The sequence below is a fragment of the Taurulus bubalis genome (assembly GCF_910589615.1).
Source record: "Taurulus bubalis genome assembly, chromosome: 5".
Classification (NCBI taxonomy): domain Eukaryota; kingdom Metazoa; phylum Chordata; class Actinopteri; order Perciformes; family Cottidae; genus Taurulus; species Taurulus bubalis.
In genome coordinates this window covers 20207593-20225659 of record NC_136593.1, presented here as the reverse complement: position 1 = coordinate 20225659, position 18067 = coordinate 20207593, and the positions used below count along the sequence as shown (strand labels likewise).

The window sequence follows — 18067 nt, the reverse complement described above, 5'->3', positions numbered from 1 at the left end:
GGCCCCTTCGTCAGCGGACGAGGTCTCAAAGCAGCGAAATCGCATTCAGAAAAGGCATGAAAAATGCAAAGTGGGGGTGGTGTGTGTCATTAGCTACGAGGCGGCCACACAATTTGGGTAACCTTGGTGGAGACAGACTTCCACTGACTCTCTGTCAGCTGCTGACATCAGCCCGAGAGATACACAAGCACATTTGAACACGCACTTTTGCACATACATTACTGATGTGCGCGCACGTACACAGAGGCGCGTTCGCCGCCGCACCTTAACACCTGCGAAAGACGCGGGACTATCGAGCGCACCTTCGATGTCCCCCCTCCCCAAACGGCGAGGGCAGGGGCTTTTAATGGCATCGCACTCCACAGCGGTGAGTGGCAGCATCCAGACACGCTGCCGAGTCCCCGACGCCGCCGGAGCAATTAAGGCGCCCTGACAACTGTTGGGGGGGGCCCTGTCAGTGTCACAACACATCACTTGTTTGTGAGGAGTCATGCACTCGCACCTTTCTGCTGGGAGTTAGTTCAGGGCCTGCGCGTTCGCCGGCGTGGCTCCTCCTTCGGGCGCGCCGTATCTTCGCGCCGACAGATTGCCGCTGACAGCGTCCCTGATGAAGTGTTCTCACGTGACATGTCCCGCTGCGTGCGACGAGCGAGCAGCACGCTGCGTTATTATTATTCTTATTCTTTTGAGGCAATCTTTTGCCTCCTCAGGTGCGTTTGCCGTGTTGCATCAGATCAGGTGTTGGGATGTGTGTGTTTGTGTGTGTGTGTGTGAGAGGGGAAGGTCGGAGGATGGAGGTTGAAGGTTGGGGTGGATGCTTTGCACCACAGGCATGATCCACGCCTGGCTGTCTCGTGTCCTTTAGCTCGCCTCAGTCTGGTGTGGTGTCATATCGGTTAGAGGGGTTGGACTGTGCGTGTTGGCTGGAGGGTGTGTGTGCAGCTTGTGACACTTCAAGATGACACTTGAGATGAATCCAGTCAAAAGTCAAAGGCTCCATTTTATATTCCTGTGACATCAAGTGTTTGTTTGTATTCTTCTTGGCGAGCACTATTTAGTCATCAGCCTTCACTTTATTCATTTATTTATTTTTCCCCCATATTTGATGGACCTTTTGATTTGACATCCCTCCACTGGCTTTTGTGTGTCCGTGCAGGTTCCAGTTTCAGTGGCTATGATGACGCCCCAAGTGATAACTCCACAGCAAATGCAGCAAATCCTTCAGCAGCAAGTCCTGAGCCCTCAGCAGCTCCAGGTTCTTCTCCAGCAGCAGCAGGCCCTCATGTTACAGCAGGTAATGTGCATCTGACTCTCTCTTCTTCTTCTCATGTACAAACATTTCCAGCTTTTCTTCTCCTTTCTTCTTCCTCGAAAATATTGGAGAAAAAAAGTTTACGCGACTGACAGACTTTCACTGACATGTCGCCCTCTTCTGCAGCAGCAACTCCAAGAGTTTTACAAGAAGCAGCAGGAACAGCTCCACCTCCAGCTTTTACAGCAGCCACAGCAGCAGCAGCATGCAGTCAGCAAGCAGAGTAAAGAGGTAAACTGACATCACTCCAACTCCGCCTGCCATTACCAAACCCCGTCGGCCAGACAGAGCATGGAAGGCATGTGTGCTCCCTCCCTCGACCCCATCTGCTTCCAGACTGTGGTTAAAGTAGAGAGGAGAGGGAGTGGGGGGGGAATCAAGTGCACTCATGCTTCTGATTAGCATGTCAGACCTGCTGGATAAATGCTAACAACTGACTGATACAGTGCTAAGAATACAGCGTCGCTTTTTTCTCTCCCCCCGCCCCCCTCCGTGATATTTGTATAGAGCCTGAGCCCATTGTTCTGGATGTTGTTTTTTTCAAGTAAACAAGTGTCCTATGCAACAAAGGAGATGACCGCTCCTGTGAGCCTTGTGTAGGACATAATGAAAGGCAGAAGGGAGAAAGGCAGGAACAGGGAGCGTATAAATCTGAGAGGCTTTTCTCGGTAATTAACATGGAAATGGCAGAGGAAGAGAAGGCATGTAATTGTGAGATATCAGTGCAGAGAGCGCTCCCAGCTTTGTTGCCCGTGTTTTTTTCTCCCTCCCTCTCTCTCTCTCTCTCTCTTTCTCTCTCCCTCCAGTGCAGCAGGGCTTGCTCATCGGCAGCAGCTTAATGCGTGTTAATGACCGGAGGATACAGGCATCACTGTGGACAAAGCAAATTATTATTGTGCGGTCAGAAGAAGTTCAAAGACGATCTGGTTAAAAAGAAAAATACAAAAATAAATTCCGGCTCTCCGTCCCCTTGTTGAGTTCCGCGTCTGGAGAGTGGAGGAAGCACAGAGAAATGACGCCTTGGCGTTTAGAGGCAGGGGGGGAGGAGGGCGCACGCACACACACATCCACGCGCGCTCGCTCACACGTCCGCGTCCTGTCGGCGCTCCCGACTTCAAAGTCGCAGCTTCCCTAATTAATGAACTGCGGGCTTCAGTTTGGACAAGTTGCTGCGTGATGCGCCCATAAATCAACATGACAGCAGAGCTCCTCGGCCTCAGATAGGGCCTGTCACCGAGTCGCATCTGATGTAAACACAAGAGGAACAGGGCAGAAAAGAGAGAGAGAGTGTGAGGGGGGGGCGAGGAGGTGCAATTGATCAGTTGAATGGAGCATGAGAATAAAAGAAAGGCCAACTTTTGAAGCATATTATGTATGATCACAGGAAATGGATGCAGCCTCGAGAGGCTCTCCCCCTCCTCCGATGTTTTCTTTCTCTCCCCATCGCGCTGTCTTTTTTTTTCTTCTCCTTTTTTTTTCAGTCGCATTTCCAGCAGCCATCAAAAGACAGAATAAGAATTATGCAGTGACTCCCCTGTGGCTGCCAGACAATAACCCCCTGTTGTTGCTTTGTGCCTCTTTTATTTTAAAGACATCAAAATTTAGTTTTTCAAAGATCTTTAACTTTTATATTTGAAGCTTGACAATAAAGGCCTGCCAGTGTCACTCTTTATCATTTGTCAGGGACTGTATTTTTCTCTCCCTCGTGCCAATTCTTGTTAACCTCTTATTTGGTCTATTGGGTCTGGGGGGGGTTTAATGTGTCTGCATGCTGGGAGCGCACAGGAGCTCCTGTCAGCTGATGGGACCAGAAGAAGAAGAAGAAAAACATGTGATGGGGAGAGAGTTAAATTCATTTGCAATACTCGATTTTTCTTTCTTCCCCCTTTTTTCTTTCTTTTTTTTTATATTCAGAAAAGCCACCCTCTATTTATTTAGCGTTTTTGATGAAAGACATTGTTCCTTGTGAACTCCCGCCCCCGTAGCACTGTTATCTTTGTCTCGGGCTGTCAGGGAGGAGCTGGAGAACAGAAACCCACTGAAGACATGAGAAACTTTTTCTCTCACTGATGGAAGAGATATATAAAAAAAAGAACCAAACACCTTTTCATGAATAGGAAAGATCAGAGAAGATCACAGGCCACCTGCATGCCGGATTTTCCTGCGAGATCTCTGCCTCACTTCTCTCATTTTTGGCTTAGATGAGCACAGTGAGCCCGTGAATCAATGTGGTTACTCCTCAATTATGACCCTCCGCTGCCACTGTCAAAGCGCCTTCCTTCCCCTGATTGATTCAATGAGACGACCCCGCTCGCCGTAATAGACGAGAGCCCAGAGCTTTATTTTTAGCGATGCCGGTGAAGGAACGGCGGGCAGGGAGGTGGGGGCGGGGGGTTAGGATGGTGGAGAGGAAGGCCCGCTAGACCCTTTTGACAAGCCGAACGCGGGAGGGAGGGAGGGCAGAGAGGCTGCGCTTTTTCTCGCTGTTTCAGTGGTTTTCAGAGCCGGCAGCAAGTGACCTGACAGCCGCGTTTCACCGAGACATTTTTCTTTTCTTTTTCGTATGCACTCGATTGTGAGAAGTAAACAAAGTGGTGTATCCTGTGTTTGGTAACAGGGCGCGGCGCACAGCTTGGCAGCCCCGGCACTGCTTTTAGTGCCCCCTCCTCCCATCCCCTCTATCCCGCTCCTCCCCACCCGCCTTGCAACTGGCCTTGTATACTCACAAACAGGCCAGCCACATCCTGTTGAGTCTCCGGCATCCTTATCTGTTAGACAATACAAAAAGGTGTCCTGATGGATGTTGTCTGTTTAATTGGCGACAGTCATAATGGAGCGATGAACAGAAATCAGCATTTCTGGCAAGTGGACTGTGGATGTCATCCAGAGCAGGGGTGGATGAAAGGGTGAAGAGTCATCTCTCCTCTGTGACCCTGCTGTCTAAATAACATCTCTCATGTGTTTAGACTCATAGGAGATTGGGGATATTAGATGATTTCCTTCTATTTATTATTCAGACTTTTCCGTCTCTCCCGTGCATTTTCTTCTCCGCTCTCGTACGGCTTCTTCATCACACATTTCACTCACCCCCCAAAAAAACAATGTGTAAAGGCACGCCAGCTTTTCATTAAAAAGTTCCTTGATGAAACAGCCGCGGCAGAGTTAAATCAACACCACAGCGAGCGCCCAGTCGGTCCACACGCGCGTGGCTGAACATCGCCGGCTGCGCTGGTTGGGAGGAGGTGGGGGAGTGTATCCCTGAGCTCAGCGCCATGCCTGGGAGAGTTGTGAGAGTTGCTAGGGTGGTTATTAAGCACTCTGATTTAGTCACACGTTGTTTGCTGAATTATGAATGGCTGTAATTAAATTCCTGTGGCTCTTATTATGAATGATTAACTATGTTGTTTCATTGTTTGTCATTTGCCTCCCGACTCCTCGTTAATTAAGAGAGAGAGAGAGAGTATACTCCACCTGTCGTAAGTGGGGCCCGGACAAAACCCACACGAAAGGCACAAATTCATGAAAATCACGCCGTGCTATCGTGTGTTAGCGCACGCAGAAATCCCATTACCGTTGTTTGTTTTTACTCCTCTTTTTAACGAATGAACGTGTCGTTCTAAAGTGTTCCGTTCCACCACCTATGAACCCTGTGGCCTTGAACGAAACCACATTTTCCCCTTCAGCGGCATACTTGAATCCAGTTCTGCACAAACCTGAAATTCAGCTTCAGTTTATATTTATATACATGCGTGTTTGCTGATGTGCCGCTCCATCTTTCTTGTGTCCCCAGCAGCAGGTGTCGGCGCAGCAGTTGGCCTTCCAGCAGCAGCTCCTGCAGGTCCAGCAGGTCCAGCAGCAGCATCTGCTCAACCTTCAGAGGCAAGGGCTGCTCACAATCCAGCCCGGACAGACCGGCCTGCCGCTGCACTCCCTCACTCAGGGTCAGTACCCGATGTCACGCAACACTGTGCTGAGCTGCTAGCTCTGGTCAAATCGCCTGTCCATCAGTCGTCAACTGCTCCAACTGGAAACATGTCCAACGCTTATTTTGTTTTAACTCCAATATCCTTGGTAGTGCTAAATTGTGTTTGCCAACATAAACGGAAGAGGTACACACACGGATTAGCCTCATGTTAATACATCTAATTGATATATTGGATGATCCACAATGGCTGGTGGTTTTCCTCCACCTGCTATTATGGGCTACTATTCTAGTGACACATGTAGTAAATATCTAACCAGAGTGTATATCAACAGTGGTTTCATCTGCTACTGTTATTGCTCTGTCACAATAGCTGGGTAAATATGTTAAGCCAAAGTGAACAAAGCCCCACTTTTATGTGTGTAACCACACAGTGTTTCGGGACACGCCTACTGTAAATCTTCACTCAACACTCGCTCACTGAAGCTGCTCCAAAGCCTCTTGTCCGGGTTCACCGCTGTTTGATCGCGGCTTGCTGCACCGTGTTTATTAAGAGGTTAAAATGCCCCACTGCTCGGAGTGTCCGTGCTTTGTCCTTGAACCCTCCGGCCTGCAGCCTGTGATTGGCATCCCGGTGGCAGTCTCCTTCAGCCTGAAGGGAAGACTGGATCTATTGTTCAGTAAACTGCCAGTGAACTTGTCATTGTGAAACGGCCCTGTTACTCGATAGGGAGTCAATACTTGTTGTTTGGCCAGGAAGTTTATTTCTTTATTTATCCTTTAATATTTTGTAAAGGTGTGGTTCTCCTCATGACAAAGACGGAGTCACAAGGGTTTTGGAACATGACATTGACTATTCATTCCCAGCAAAGACAAACAGTTTTGAAATAACAAGATAAGAGCGATAAGAACAGGAGGGTTCGGTGGGTGCGCTTAGGTAATAGGCAAACACAAACACGGTTTGTACAGTGGTGTTATTGTTTGGACTGGGTAAGGAATCACTCATCCACCCGCGGACAATTGCCATGGGCACAGGCGTGGAGCGCCGCTGTGTTGTAAGCGAGCTTGACTGACTCTGTATCAGAAGTCTGACAAACACGAACACACCCCTTGTGTAAAGCGTTATGCGGAAATACGGCGAGGTACTGTGCTCTTGATGGATTTCACAACAAGTCCCAGAACATCCTGTTTATAGTGTGTCATCGTCAAATACCCCCGAGGCATGGCAGTTTATCAAAAGATTAGGTGCATTGACTCAGTAGGTGCATTGAGTAGGTGCTTTAAAAAAAATCTTTTTTCAGTTGTGAGTACACGTTGTCGGGGCTGCGCGGTTAATTGTGTTGAAGCGGTGGTTTTAATGCATCTGCGTGTGCTCAATTTCTCTCTAAGTATGTATCAACACCTGGCAAAAGATAAATCACTGGGGCCTCCGGCAGAGCTACCGCCACACAATACCACATTGAAAATTACAGGAAGAATTGTAATAGTTGAAGAATCATGAGAGTGAGAGAATTAGGATTTTGATTGAAGTGGATTTATTCCTCTCTCAACAATGTATTGAAATGAATTTAAATCATTTCCATTGTTTGCATGAATATCAAGTAGAGGAACTGAATCCCCTCCCCCTCTCCCTGCCCACAATGAACAACTAGTGTTTTGTTTCCATTTGTCACAACCAGTCGAACGCGGTTAGTTTGTCCTCGCCGCCCATCGATGGTTAACTCGGTGCCTGCGACAGCTGTTCCAACATTTAGCCCGGCGCTTCAGGCCCCCGGTTTGTCTCCCTATTCTACACATTTTCTGCTTGACTGTTTGAAGTTATTGATGACCTTTCTGTTTTCCACATCACTAAACTCTTTCATGCACCAGCGGGCCAGGCCTATGGCGCTCAGATCTAATCTGCAACACTCTAGCTAGCAGTTAGCGCTGCGTCGGAAGTGATGACTTGATCTGCTCCGGTCGGGTCGCGGTGATTATGGATTCAAACTCGGGGGCAGTAGAAATTTGGCGTGACTTTTTTTTTAACAATTTTTTTTTAACAAATTTTTTTGGTATTGTCTTTTTTTAACTGCCAGTCATCTCATGTACATGCATCTGTATTATCTTGCCATGTGCCGAGACAATGAAAGCCCAAAATGTTGTCACATATGAGGTCACTGCAACAGAGTCGTTGCATTGTGTGTTGCATTGTGCATTTTGTGCATCAGTCTCCTGCTTGGCTACATCGCTGGCTCAGACAGATTACAGTAACCTTTTTTATTTAGTTTTTGGTTCTTTTCCTGCCAAAACGCCGAACTGAAGGAATGCATTCGAATCGGCCTCCGAAACATTTGATAGCGCTAATTAAGTATCAACTTGCTGATAGCGGTTTGGAGTGAAAAAACAATTGCTCACATTATCTGGAGCATTAATTTGTTTCTGTTGTCGTAAATTCTTTTGACATTAATGTTCAAAGTCTTGGAAGCGGCCAGACGGTATCTGTTATAAATTACAACAATGTGTTTGGGGAGGATATAACTCTCATAAATATAAATTTGATCCACCACCCTCTTCTCCCCCCTTTCCCTCCTCACAAAAAGCCTGTCCTCTTGACCTGATAAGTGAGTCGGTGGCTGCTCATGTTGCTCAGGTGTTGCGTGTGTGTGTGTGTGTGTGTGTGTGTTCGCATGTTTATGCTCACACTTGGAGGTTGCTCCGCGAGAGAGTGAGCTCTTGTAGCTGCACAACATCATTTAAGCTGTCTGGGAGAGGCCAGTGGGACAGTGACAAGACAAATTTGTCGGTAATACGAAAGCAAAGAACGTGGCGAGCCATGAAGTGCTCACAGAACAGCGGCACATCAGGGACAGCGGTGGGTAACGTGGCTGACCTGTCAGTGATTGATACGCCAAGCAGCGGGCTACTGGTAATAGTTCCTGCAGCATTAGGACAGGACATATTTCAGGCCTAAGGGGTGCATATCAGCAGGCCAGTGATTACGGCAACATAAACAGAGGTGCAGTAAAGGTCCCAGCCCGGAAGAACAATAAACTAATAGCGATGTCACTGCCCCCCTCTCCCCACGGCACCAGCACTGTGTGTGAGAAGTACCAGCACGGTTTAAAGAGCCCGGAGCACTGGGGGACATTTTTTATTTGGGGGGATGATGGCCTGCAACTGATGTCATTATGAACCTTAAATCAACTTTCCGCTTGCTCGAACATGGTCACCTGGGTACAGGGGGACAAGGACAGGAAAAGGTTGAAGTGCTCGGCCCGTCTGTGTGCCAGAGCTACCCTGCAGAGGTAAAATTGAGTTGAGAGGCCGGTGATCAATCAAGTGTCCCAACAACATACATTTTTTAAAGTGCTTGTCCGTATTTCCCGGGCCGTAATGAGTGGAATAGTTGTGTTGAAAAATGGAAAGAGGAAAGATAAACCAATCCGGCATTTAAAGGATGGACATGCCAGGGGACCCAAGAAAGAGGGCTTCCAGATCAATGTCATTATGTGTCCCGCAGTAATCAGATGGAGAGCGACTCAATGCGTTTTGCCCAAACACAAAAATCTAATGCCCTCCGAGACATTGGTGTAATGACATTTTATTGTCATTTTATTTGGAATCATGAGCCATAGCTGTTGTTGAGTTTGAGGGGGGGTTAGGGTTAGATAGGATCACCTGAGCAATAAAATCCAAGGACCAGATCCAGAAAGAGACAGCTCGGTCCCACTCCGTTACCTCTCTCATCAGGCCGCTCTATCCGCTGGCGGTTTCATCCGAGTAAACAGTGGAGCCGGGGTCACCAGGACCGCTGGGTAATTGAGCCAGTGTGGGCCGCCCTGTCAAGCACATCGGCTAAAAATACATCGCCCACTGTCACCGGGCACCAAGTGGAGGGGAGGCAGAGAGGGGCGGGGTTGGAGGGGGGGTGCGGCAAATGATTGTTCCCGCTGTCGGAGCGCAGGACACTCGCATCACCGGTGACCTTCCACTTCCGAACCAGCAATCGCAGAGAAAACAGAAGAAGAAGAAAGTGTCCTCATAGCATCAAGACAACAATGGATCCTTTGAAAATGCAACTGAAAATGAGCACGCAGTGGATTAGCATGCTATAGCGCCGGCCGCAATATATATATATATATAATATTAAGCATGTTTAGCCTGTCACGGACGTGCACTTCGATTAGGGCACATCAAGGCGCTGAGGAGAATAAGGGAGAATAGAGCGGGCTCGTTGGGGATATTCGAGTGGGGAAAGACGCTCCTTGGAACGTGGAAAGGTTATTGATTTGTCCTGTAATCATTTCCTGCTCTTTGATATGCAAACGATCTAGTGTGAATTTACAGCAATCCTATCAGACTCATTTCACAGTTCTTAGCCCCTGCTTCTCTCCGGAGTCCTCCGCCTCATTAGGCCAATGTTCTCCATTACCAGCATAATTAAAATCTTTAGTAGCTTATCAAATTAAAACTATTTTTTTTTCTTTTTTTTTCGCTGATCATATTGAGATCTTCACCTCGGAGTTATTTTCCACAACAGGAATAAATTAAGACTAAGCATTTTGCACACAATGTGCGACAATCTGGTGCTTGAAAGGAGCACTTCTGGTATCTATGGAGCTGGTGAGAAGCGGGGATGGGGGGTTGGTAAGGGGTCCGGAGAATATAAACCCAAGAAGATAAGCGTGTGCAAATCATCTTTCATTTGCCAGTGCTCATTTTGAGAATGGATTTAATTAATTGTAATGTTAAAACGAGCGGCCTTGCCCATTTGCTCTGTGGTTAAATTCACCACATATCCAAGGGCTCCTTTCACCATGCTTCAAACATGCGGCTTATTTAAGCACCGATTTACAATAGCCAATACAAATCCACACACATTCAGATCTTTCAGTGTGCTATTAAAAATCAGGACTATCCAGACGGCATGTGTTTTGACTGAAAATACAAATAGCCACGGATTCTGCGCCCATGAGGCTTAATCTCATTTTTACATATCGTCTTCATCCTCATTTGTGTCAAAATGAAAGCCGACTTCCCCGGCACAGTAACAGACACAGCGTAGTTGGTCACACATATATTGTGTGCCAACAAAGGCTTCTCTCAGACGCGGAAAAGTGGGGTGCACAAACACGGTATTATCCTTCTGCATCCCGACTTTGACCCTGGGTGTCGGGATCGCTGTCACTCACAGACAGAAAGAAGAAGAAGAAGAAAAAAAAAGAACACGATGTGTTTCCAGCGCGCAGAAAAATGACGTCTGTCTTCAAGGGATTCTTTATTTTTTTCAAAGGGGCTGTGTGAGCTGCAGTGTGCTTGACTTGTTAAATGAGGTTTAAGTCTTCTGTGTCAATTGGAGGCGGTGCAGAGCTTTAAGTATTTTGCACATTAATGCGCTTTTGAGAATATTACCCCAGGGTCCTGTTTCTCAACGAGGCAGGGGTGGGATGTCTTCTAGTGTCGCTATTGTAAACTTTTTTTTTTTGGTCGTGTATGTTCCGCACCGCTCTGTTGTTGTGAGAAAACGATGGTGATTATTCAGATTTCATGCCTTGTCTGGATGTTAATTATTTACTCTGGGCATGAAATCTGCGTGAATGCCAGGGATTTGTGTATACAAACACGCTTCAGATCACAGGGAGAAAAAACTGGAGGAGGTGGTGGAGAGAGAGTGAGAGGAGAGGGGGGGGGGGGGGGGGGGGGGGGGCAAGAGCTCTCAGTGCATTACCCTGTAGTGGAATATGTTCTAATTAATACTGCGCTTTGTTTACAGACGCTTTGATTTAATTAAGTGATGAAGAAGAGAGTTGGATTAGCTGTTAATTGATTTAATTATCCAATTTGTTTGTCTCAGGCATGATTCCAGCCGAGCTGCAGCAACTGTGGAAGGAGGTGACGAATGCTCACGTGAAGGAGGAGCAGCAGCACCACCACCACCACCACAACAACAACAACAACAACAACAGCAGCAGCATCAACAACGGCCACCGGGGCCTTGACCTGTCCTCCCCGGCAACGCCAAAGAACCAACACCACAACCAGCACGCCTCCAGCAACGGGCAGTACATGAGTCACAAGAGAGACGGGTGAGTCCCGACGTCTTTCTGCGTTGCCTATCCTTTTTTTCCGCGCTCTGAGCGACGTGGGTCAGTGAAGACGCACAAACGCCTTGTGATTGCCTTTTCTATACAACGAGAGCCTTTGAAAGCGCCGTTCCTCAGCTTATTTGTAGCCTTCAACTGGTAATTAAACAGTCCTCACTGTCGCCTTTGGTGTAGAGCAAACAGAAGGCCTGTATACATTCCCATTTAAAATAGCAATTTCTCAAAGGGCCTCGGTTGATAGACATGTCCCCACAGAGTCTTCCTCGAGATTGCTCTTAATTTGTAGTGTGTAAGTATTATTTTCATTAAGGCCATCACAGTCACTGTTCTCTGTGCCCGGACACAGCTGGGGATTTCACCGGAAGACCTGGAAGGGAATGCAGGAATTTGAAGAAATGGGATCGCCGCACTGTTAATAGAGTTAATATTGTTTCAGATGCACGTTGGCCAGTGCAGCTGGGTCTTCAGCTGCACTGGCCATGAGAGCATTCAGATCAGTGCTTTGAGAGGGGAAAACCAGTTCCCCGGGAACTTGTTGATATGTATCGTCGCCTGTCACATCAGGAGAAAAGAGAGCTTTACACAAACAAAAAGCTATTATGCGCCAGAAACAGCCAACCCTGGGCGTATCGTATTTTTCAAAACCAGGATGAATCACACGTCGGAGGAGTTTGCTCCCCGAGCGCCGCGCGTTTGCGTCTATGAGGAAGGAATTAATTTGGCATCTTACACATTTGCGTGTTTTCTCGCACCGATGCCTGATCTTTGAACCGCTCGTGAGGAGCCTCCAGGCACCGTGAGCTCACTGCGCAACATCTGACTTGTGTTTCAGTGATCCTTACCGTACACGTCATTATGAAAGCAACGCGGATTAAAAAACAAACATGTTAAGCACAGTGAACCAGCAGGCCTTTGGAGGTGAAGAGGGGCTGCTGGGGGGGCATGTAGAGAGGATCTGAGGTACTTGGAGAGGAAACGCTATGATCCGCTGATGGATAGATACAAACGGAAAGCAGCTATTTATTTTCAAGTAAGTGGTATCGGTTTGAAACAGATTTGTGTTACCTGCGCGGAGTTATCCTCTTTACTGTTTCAAAGTTATCTTCCGGCACAGACACTGGAGAAAAATCACATATCGTAATATATTAATAAATTGGGCGTTAGTTGCTCCCACAGTTGACAGTATCCACAGGCTTTCAAGTCCTTCATCCAGAGTCTGGCTGAATGTCTGGTTATATTTGTGTGTGTGTGTGTGTGTGTGTGTGTGTGTGTGTGTGTGTGAAGTCAAAGACAAATCGCAGGGGAGGATATTGATTCGCTCACTCCATCACACGTTGTCGCAGGCGAGCAAACAAGGTGAGCGGCGGCAGGGAAAAGGCAAGAGCCAGCCTCGGCTGAGGGCGGCATGAAACATCGGAGAAGACACAACGCGAGAGCTTGGCAGCCCCTCTGCCTCGCGCCGGCTGTCAGGAGATTAAAGAAGACGTCAACAGCAGTTTAACACAAGCTTAAGTGAAGAAGGCAGTCTGAATATTCCTCGCAGTATCTTCAATCTGTCAGAAAGCCCAAGCAGGTGATTCTCACCCAGCCCATCCGCTCGAGGGAGTGGTGGATTACCTACACCAGACGGATGTGCAGAAAGAGTGAACGACTGATACAAAGTGAAAACATTACTTATTGACTGCTGAACGATGCTAATTTAGATCCACAAGGCCAATAATCCCCTCTCGCGTTAATTTCTGGAACACTTCAAATCACACAATTTATCAAGAGCGTCGCTCCCTCTACTCCCCTTTTGATGATGCAGACTCAATTCTAATCAGACACCATGGGAAGAGAAATGAAATATTATTAAGTATGGTTATTCCAAGCCAGGCTCTGAGAAAAACGTCTGTGTTATAATCCAGGGATTTGAATAATCAGGTTGAAGATAATGGGCTGGGCCGGCCGGGGCGTAAATAGAGAGCATCCCCTCATCCTCCCAGCGCTGAACTTAATGAACTTTTAATTGATGCGGTTTGGCGAGTCCTTTTGTCATGCAACAGAAACAAGCCTCTCTGCTGATGGGCCTGTTTTCCCGACTGGCTTCAGATTGGTTTACAGCAGGCCCTAAGTACCGTGTAGTTAGTTTCATGTGTCATATAAAATCTGCCCAGGCACGACGACGCCTGCAACTAAAACCTTAAGTGCATCCACAGGAATCACTCACCGGCTTTGCACTTCCGTCTTAAGGAAGGAGGAGAAATTCAATCACTGCCGGCTTGACACACCGAAGACGGGGCTCGCGCATCTGCTTTTACTTGTTCTCGCAGAGCACTCCGGCGAGGCAGCCTGGGATTCGTGTTTGTCTGAACAACATCTCCGATATGACCGAGGCCTGAGTCACTCAATCTGTCGGCCCCCGTGTCACTTCCCAGGCCCGGCATCTGCGATGCACAGATACTTCCCCCCCAGTGAGCCAGGTCATCTTTATTCAATGATTTGCTTATTTAAATGAAATGTGGCTGATCTGTATCTGACACAAATTCCCAATACAGTGCTGCATCAGCTTTGTATTGGGGGTGGGAGGCATCCTCACAAAACGCTTGGCCCACTTTGCTTCCCAACAACCATCAGTAACCACAGCTCGGGGACTGTAACACAGCAATCTGTTAAGGAGATAAATAATCAGATTTGGCACAGCACTCCCATCTCTCTCGCCTTTCATTTGTCTTACACCAGAAAAGGAAAAAAACCCTGATAATGAAATCATTTAGGGTAAACCACGCAGAGAAGAAGGAAGGATAGGGTATGGATGTAGGATTGAGTGGGAGGACTTAAGGCAGGAGGCGAACATTAGTACTAACAGTGAATGTTGTGACTTGCCTCTCACACATTGTGGCCAGACTCCGATCCAGTATCAATCTTCCCTTTTTTTTTCTTTTTCGCTGATAGATTGAGTCCATCAGCACGCGATGCCATAGATCATGACTTGTTTATGGCCCAAAGCATGTCATCAAAAGAAGTGAACTAGAAAACAAGTGGCGAGCAGCTGTCGGGAGTCATCTTTGAGTCGGGCTGCACATAAACACAGCGCAACACCTTTCCGTCGGGGTCTATAGGCACTTTAATGTTACCGCTCCTCTAAAGGAAGCTGACGGCACGTTCCGCCCCACCCTCCCTTCATCGCTGTTACGAGATCATTATAGTGTTCTTCCCTCCGGGGCTGCCTGACAATGATAACATCCTGACAGACCTGTCCTGGGTGCAAGTCAAATTTAACGCAACGCAGGGAACTGCAGAGCGGTTTTCCTTTTTTATTTAATTTTTTCTCTCCCCTCCAACATGATCTGAAATGGGAGAACACCCCATGAATCCTACACTCTTCTCCCATTACACTAATGTCGCTCATTTGGTGTAAATTCTGTCATTTACTACTGTTTAGCCATCCAGCGCTTAAAAGGGCTCTTCTACCGCCAGCCCCTCGCAGCGCTTTGCGCTCACTGATTCCCAGCGCACTCCACATTTCAATTTCTTATTAATACAGAATTAACCAACAAGCCTGCTTGCGAAGAATTAAAAAAAAGGATCTCTTTAAATTAAAAACCAGCGTTACCTTCACCAGTCCACACATTTCCTTGTTAAAAGCTCATTATAATTGGTCTTCAACCATCTATTTATTAGCTGTATCAAAACAGAGGTCTTAATGCGAATGCATAATTCATAATTGAATAAAAAAAAAGAAATGAAAAAAAAAATTCTGACTTTTGAAAGAGAGAGAGGGGAAGAAAAAAAAGCTGCTAACCACATTCATGAATGCTTGACTGCTTCTTAATTGCGATGCAATCATCACATGTTATGAACAATGTGAACTCTTCAGCAAGTAATTACAACACAAGGAAACCTGTGACGGCCTTTTAAAATGTTCTACTTGAGGTACATCTTTGCTAACTCTGATACAAATGAGATTTTAATCTGAGCATCAGCTTGTTTAATCCTGCAAACTTGGCACACCTTGAATGCTTTCCTTTTTTTTTTCACTAATTCATTTTTACATCAAATGTATTGGCTGAGCAATTCCAGATATTTATCCCCCTCCCTCTCTGTCCTTAAAGACGTCCCCTGAAGTCGTAGTGTTAGACGTTATCTCTGTATTGAATATATGTATATGAATGAGATTTCAGTGGTTGGGAGTTATTCCCACATGGCAGCGCGGGCGTTTGTGGTGTAATGAATCTCGCTACCTGGCCCGTCGTCTCGAGGAGTGGAGCTCAGACTGGAGGAGAAGCGGCGGCGGCGGCGTGCTCACCAGAAGCACAGGTGGCAGCGATGTAGGCCAGTCCCCCAGGCTCTTGTAGCTGAAAGTTGTGTGTCTTGTGAAGTGCCTGTGTCCATATGGCTGGCTGTCTACAGACGCTGCCTCCGCACGGGCCGCTTTCTCTCAGCGCCGATTGTGGCCCGCTGCGGTCCCATTCCTCTCGCCATATGGAGGATGTTGTAAAGTTAGTTATATTTTTTTTATCAGGCGAGGGGGGCGGGGGGTGTGTTCCCGCTATTCAGACTTGATGGTACAAAGCCATGGACGCGGTTGCTCGTCAGCCCAGCTGGTGACGCGGATCGGTCAGTAAAGGAATTGATACCAGGCGGGGGATGTTTACGGTGGGAAAGTACCTGATACTTGGGGGGGGTCTCATGCCGCGGATCACTCTCCTCCAGGTGGGCTGTGGGACATGATGCAGCCGGCAGAGCGAGAGAAGCCCCCAAGCAGTCCTGATCAAAGTCAACTGCAACATGGCTCAGTGATACTAAATAATAACATATTGATTCGGTCGTGCTTTCGCAACACGAGTCCCCGTCTTTAAGAGGGAAGCCAGCAGAGCTCACACAGGTACACTGATTCCACACAGATCAAGTCGAGGGTTTTCATGTGGAAGCTACAGATACACAGGGAGGCGCAAGGCAGGCGTCGGCTTAACATGATGAACCAATCCTCTGTGACCTTTTAACTTCTGTCAACGTCAAAAAGTGTTTTTTATTAACAGCTGTCTCTCTCTCTCTCTGTGCATTTCTCTTTTAGATCCTCGCTAGAAGACCATTCGCACCACAGTCACCCCCTCTACGGTCACGGCGTTTGCAAGTGGCCCGGATGCGAGGCGGTGTTCGACGATTTCTATTCATTCCTCAAGTGAGTAAAAGTCACAGTCGGGAGGTTGTTTTTGTTCTTTCTTCTTTCTATCGCAGCTCGTTTGTCCTCGCGTTGGGTCGATTGCACGTTTTGTGACCAGCGACTACGGCGGCACTACAGGTGCAGCCGGTTGTTATTCCTGAGTGCGGGTGCCTGGGTTGACAAGGGTACTGTGGCGGGGTCTCCTTCTGAGAACGGCATGGGCCTCTAATTCCTGTGATAAGTGCAGTTCCCATGGTGACTGGGGCCGTTTTTCCCAAACAAACAACGGTAGGATGTTTATCTGTGGCAGCCCACACTGCATGGTTGCCCTTGTCACTGGACAGGGGGAGTGTGTGTGCGTGTATGTGTGTGTGTGTGTGTGTGTGTGTGTGTGCGTGCGTGCGTGCGTGCGTGCGTGTGTGTGTGTGTGTGTGTCTCGGCTCTTTCTGTCTTTTTCTCAGCGGTTTATTTGTCTTTCCCGCTCCTCTCTCATGCCTCTGACTTGGTGTTTAGGTTCACAGTGTGTGTGTGTGTGTGTGTGTGTGTGTGTGTGTGTGTGTGTGTGTGTGTGTGTGTGTGTGTGTGCGTGTCATTGAGGCCCACACCTTCAGCTCTGTGTTACAATGAACCGCGTGTTCTGCCCTCAAAGAGCTGCAGCTTTAGTCGACATCACCTGCTTTGCAGCCTTTCTTCGCCGTGTTATTAGGTTGGAGCGGTCCATCGTGGCACGGGCCTTTTGTTTTGCCCCCATGTTTTCTCCCCGCTTGAGTCACACCGCTGGTCTACTAATCAACCCTGTGTGCAGCGCGCTCCAAGTAATCCAACACATAACAGCGCCATGGTTACGGCGAGGATGAAAACATCTGCATTGTGGCAGCAGATCAATAGCTCACTGTCACCTGGGAGTAGTCACACTTTAAACAATATATGACACAATTCCATTATCCTAAAACAAGCACTCAGCGAACGTACAGATTCCTAGCTGGCAGAGCGAAAGGTGCCGAGGGTGTGTGTGTGTGGGGGGGCTGCGGCTGCGGCTGCTGAAAGTTTTGACCGTCTTTTTCAACATCCAGAGTCCTCCTCGCTCTTTCCTTAGATCCACTTTGAGCGCAGTTTGCTTTCGGAAAGCAGTTATGTGTTTTTATTTTGTATAATGAACAGGTCCATCGACACGTAGTTATTAAACCACGTATTACACACACATACATGCATTTCAGCTTTGGGAGTGCCCTTCTAAATCCGTCACTATTTATTGTATTCTGACATTGCCTCACCCTATTGTTTATAGAGAGGGGAATTAAATTCAGTGCTCTCGGTACAGCTCTGCCTTAAACAGTCTCTAAGTGCACTCTGCAATGTTTTTACAAGTGTTTTTATCATGGCAACATCTTGTTTACTTTAGTTGCCTGCTTCAAACTGCTTGGAACATGTTAAGAAAACATTTTTGCGGGAGAGGCTCCACAAAGCTGCCTTTGTTCAACAGCAGGCGAGAGTGTAGAGCAGCTCACCAAGGTGTTAACTCTCAAACCCTTAAGCACTTCCACATGAAACCCAGCGACTGATACTGCGGGCCTCCAAAAACAATCACAAATAAAAAACAACGG

At 47.5% G+C, this 18067-nt stretch overlaps 1 protein-coding gene across 1 annotated transcript in view; it reads left to right on the top strand.

The window, feature by feature from the left end:
- Window positions 1–1159: 1159 nt before the first annotated feature.
- The window catches only part of foxp1b (forkhead box P1b), a gene marked incomplete at its 3' end in the record, with an annotated part of 31955 nt that continues 15047 nt past the window's right edge, over window positions 1160–18067 (top strand). The window contains exons 1-5 of the mRNA XM_079218073.1: window positions 1160–1294; window positions 1439–1543; window positions 5103–5253; window positions 11068–11299; window positions 16374–16481. Of these exons, the coding sequence (XP_079074199.1) occupies window positions 1175–1294; window positions 1439–1543; window positions 5103–5253; window positions 11068–11299; window positions 16374–16481 (716 nt within the window). The 5' untranslated portion in view covers window positions 1160–1174. The remainder of the gene's footprint in view (window positions 1295–1438; window positions 1544–5102; window positions 5254–11067; window positions 11300–16373; window positions 16482–18067) is intronic.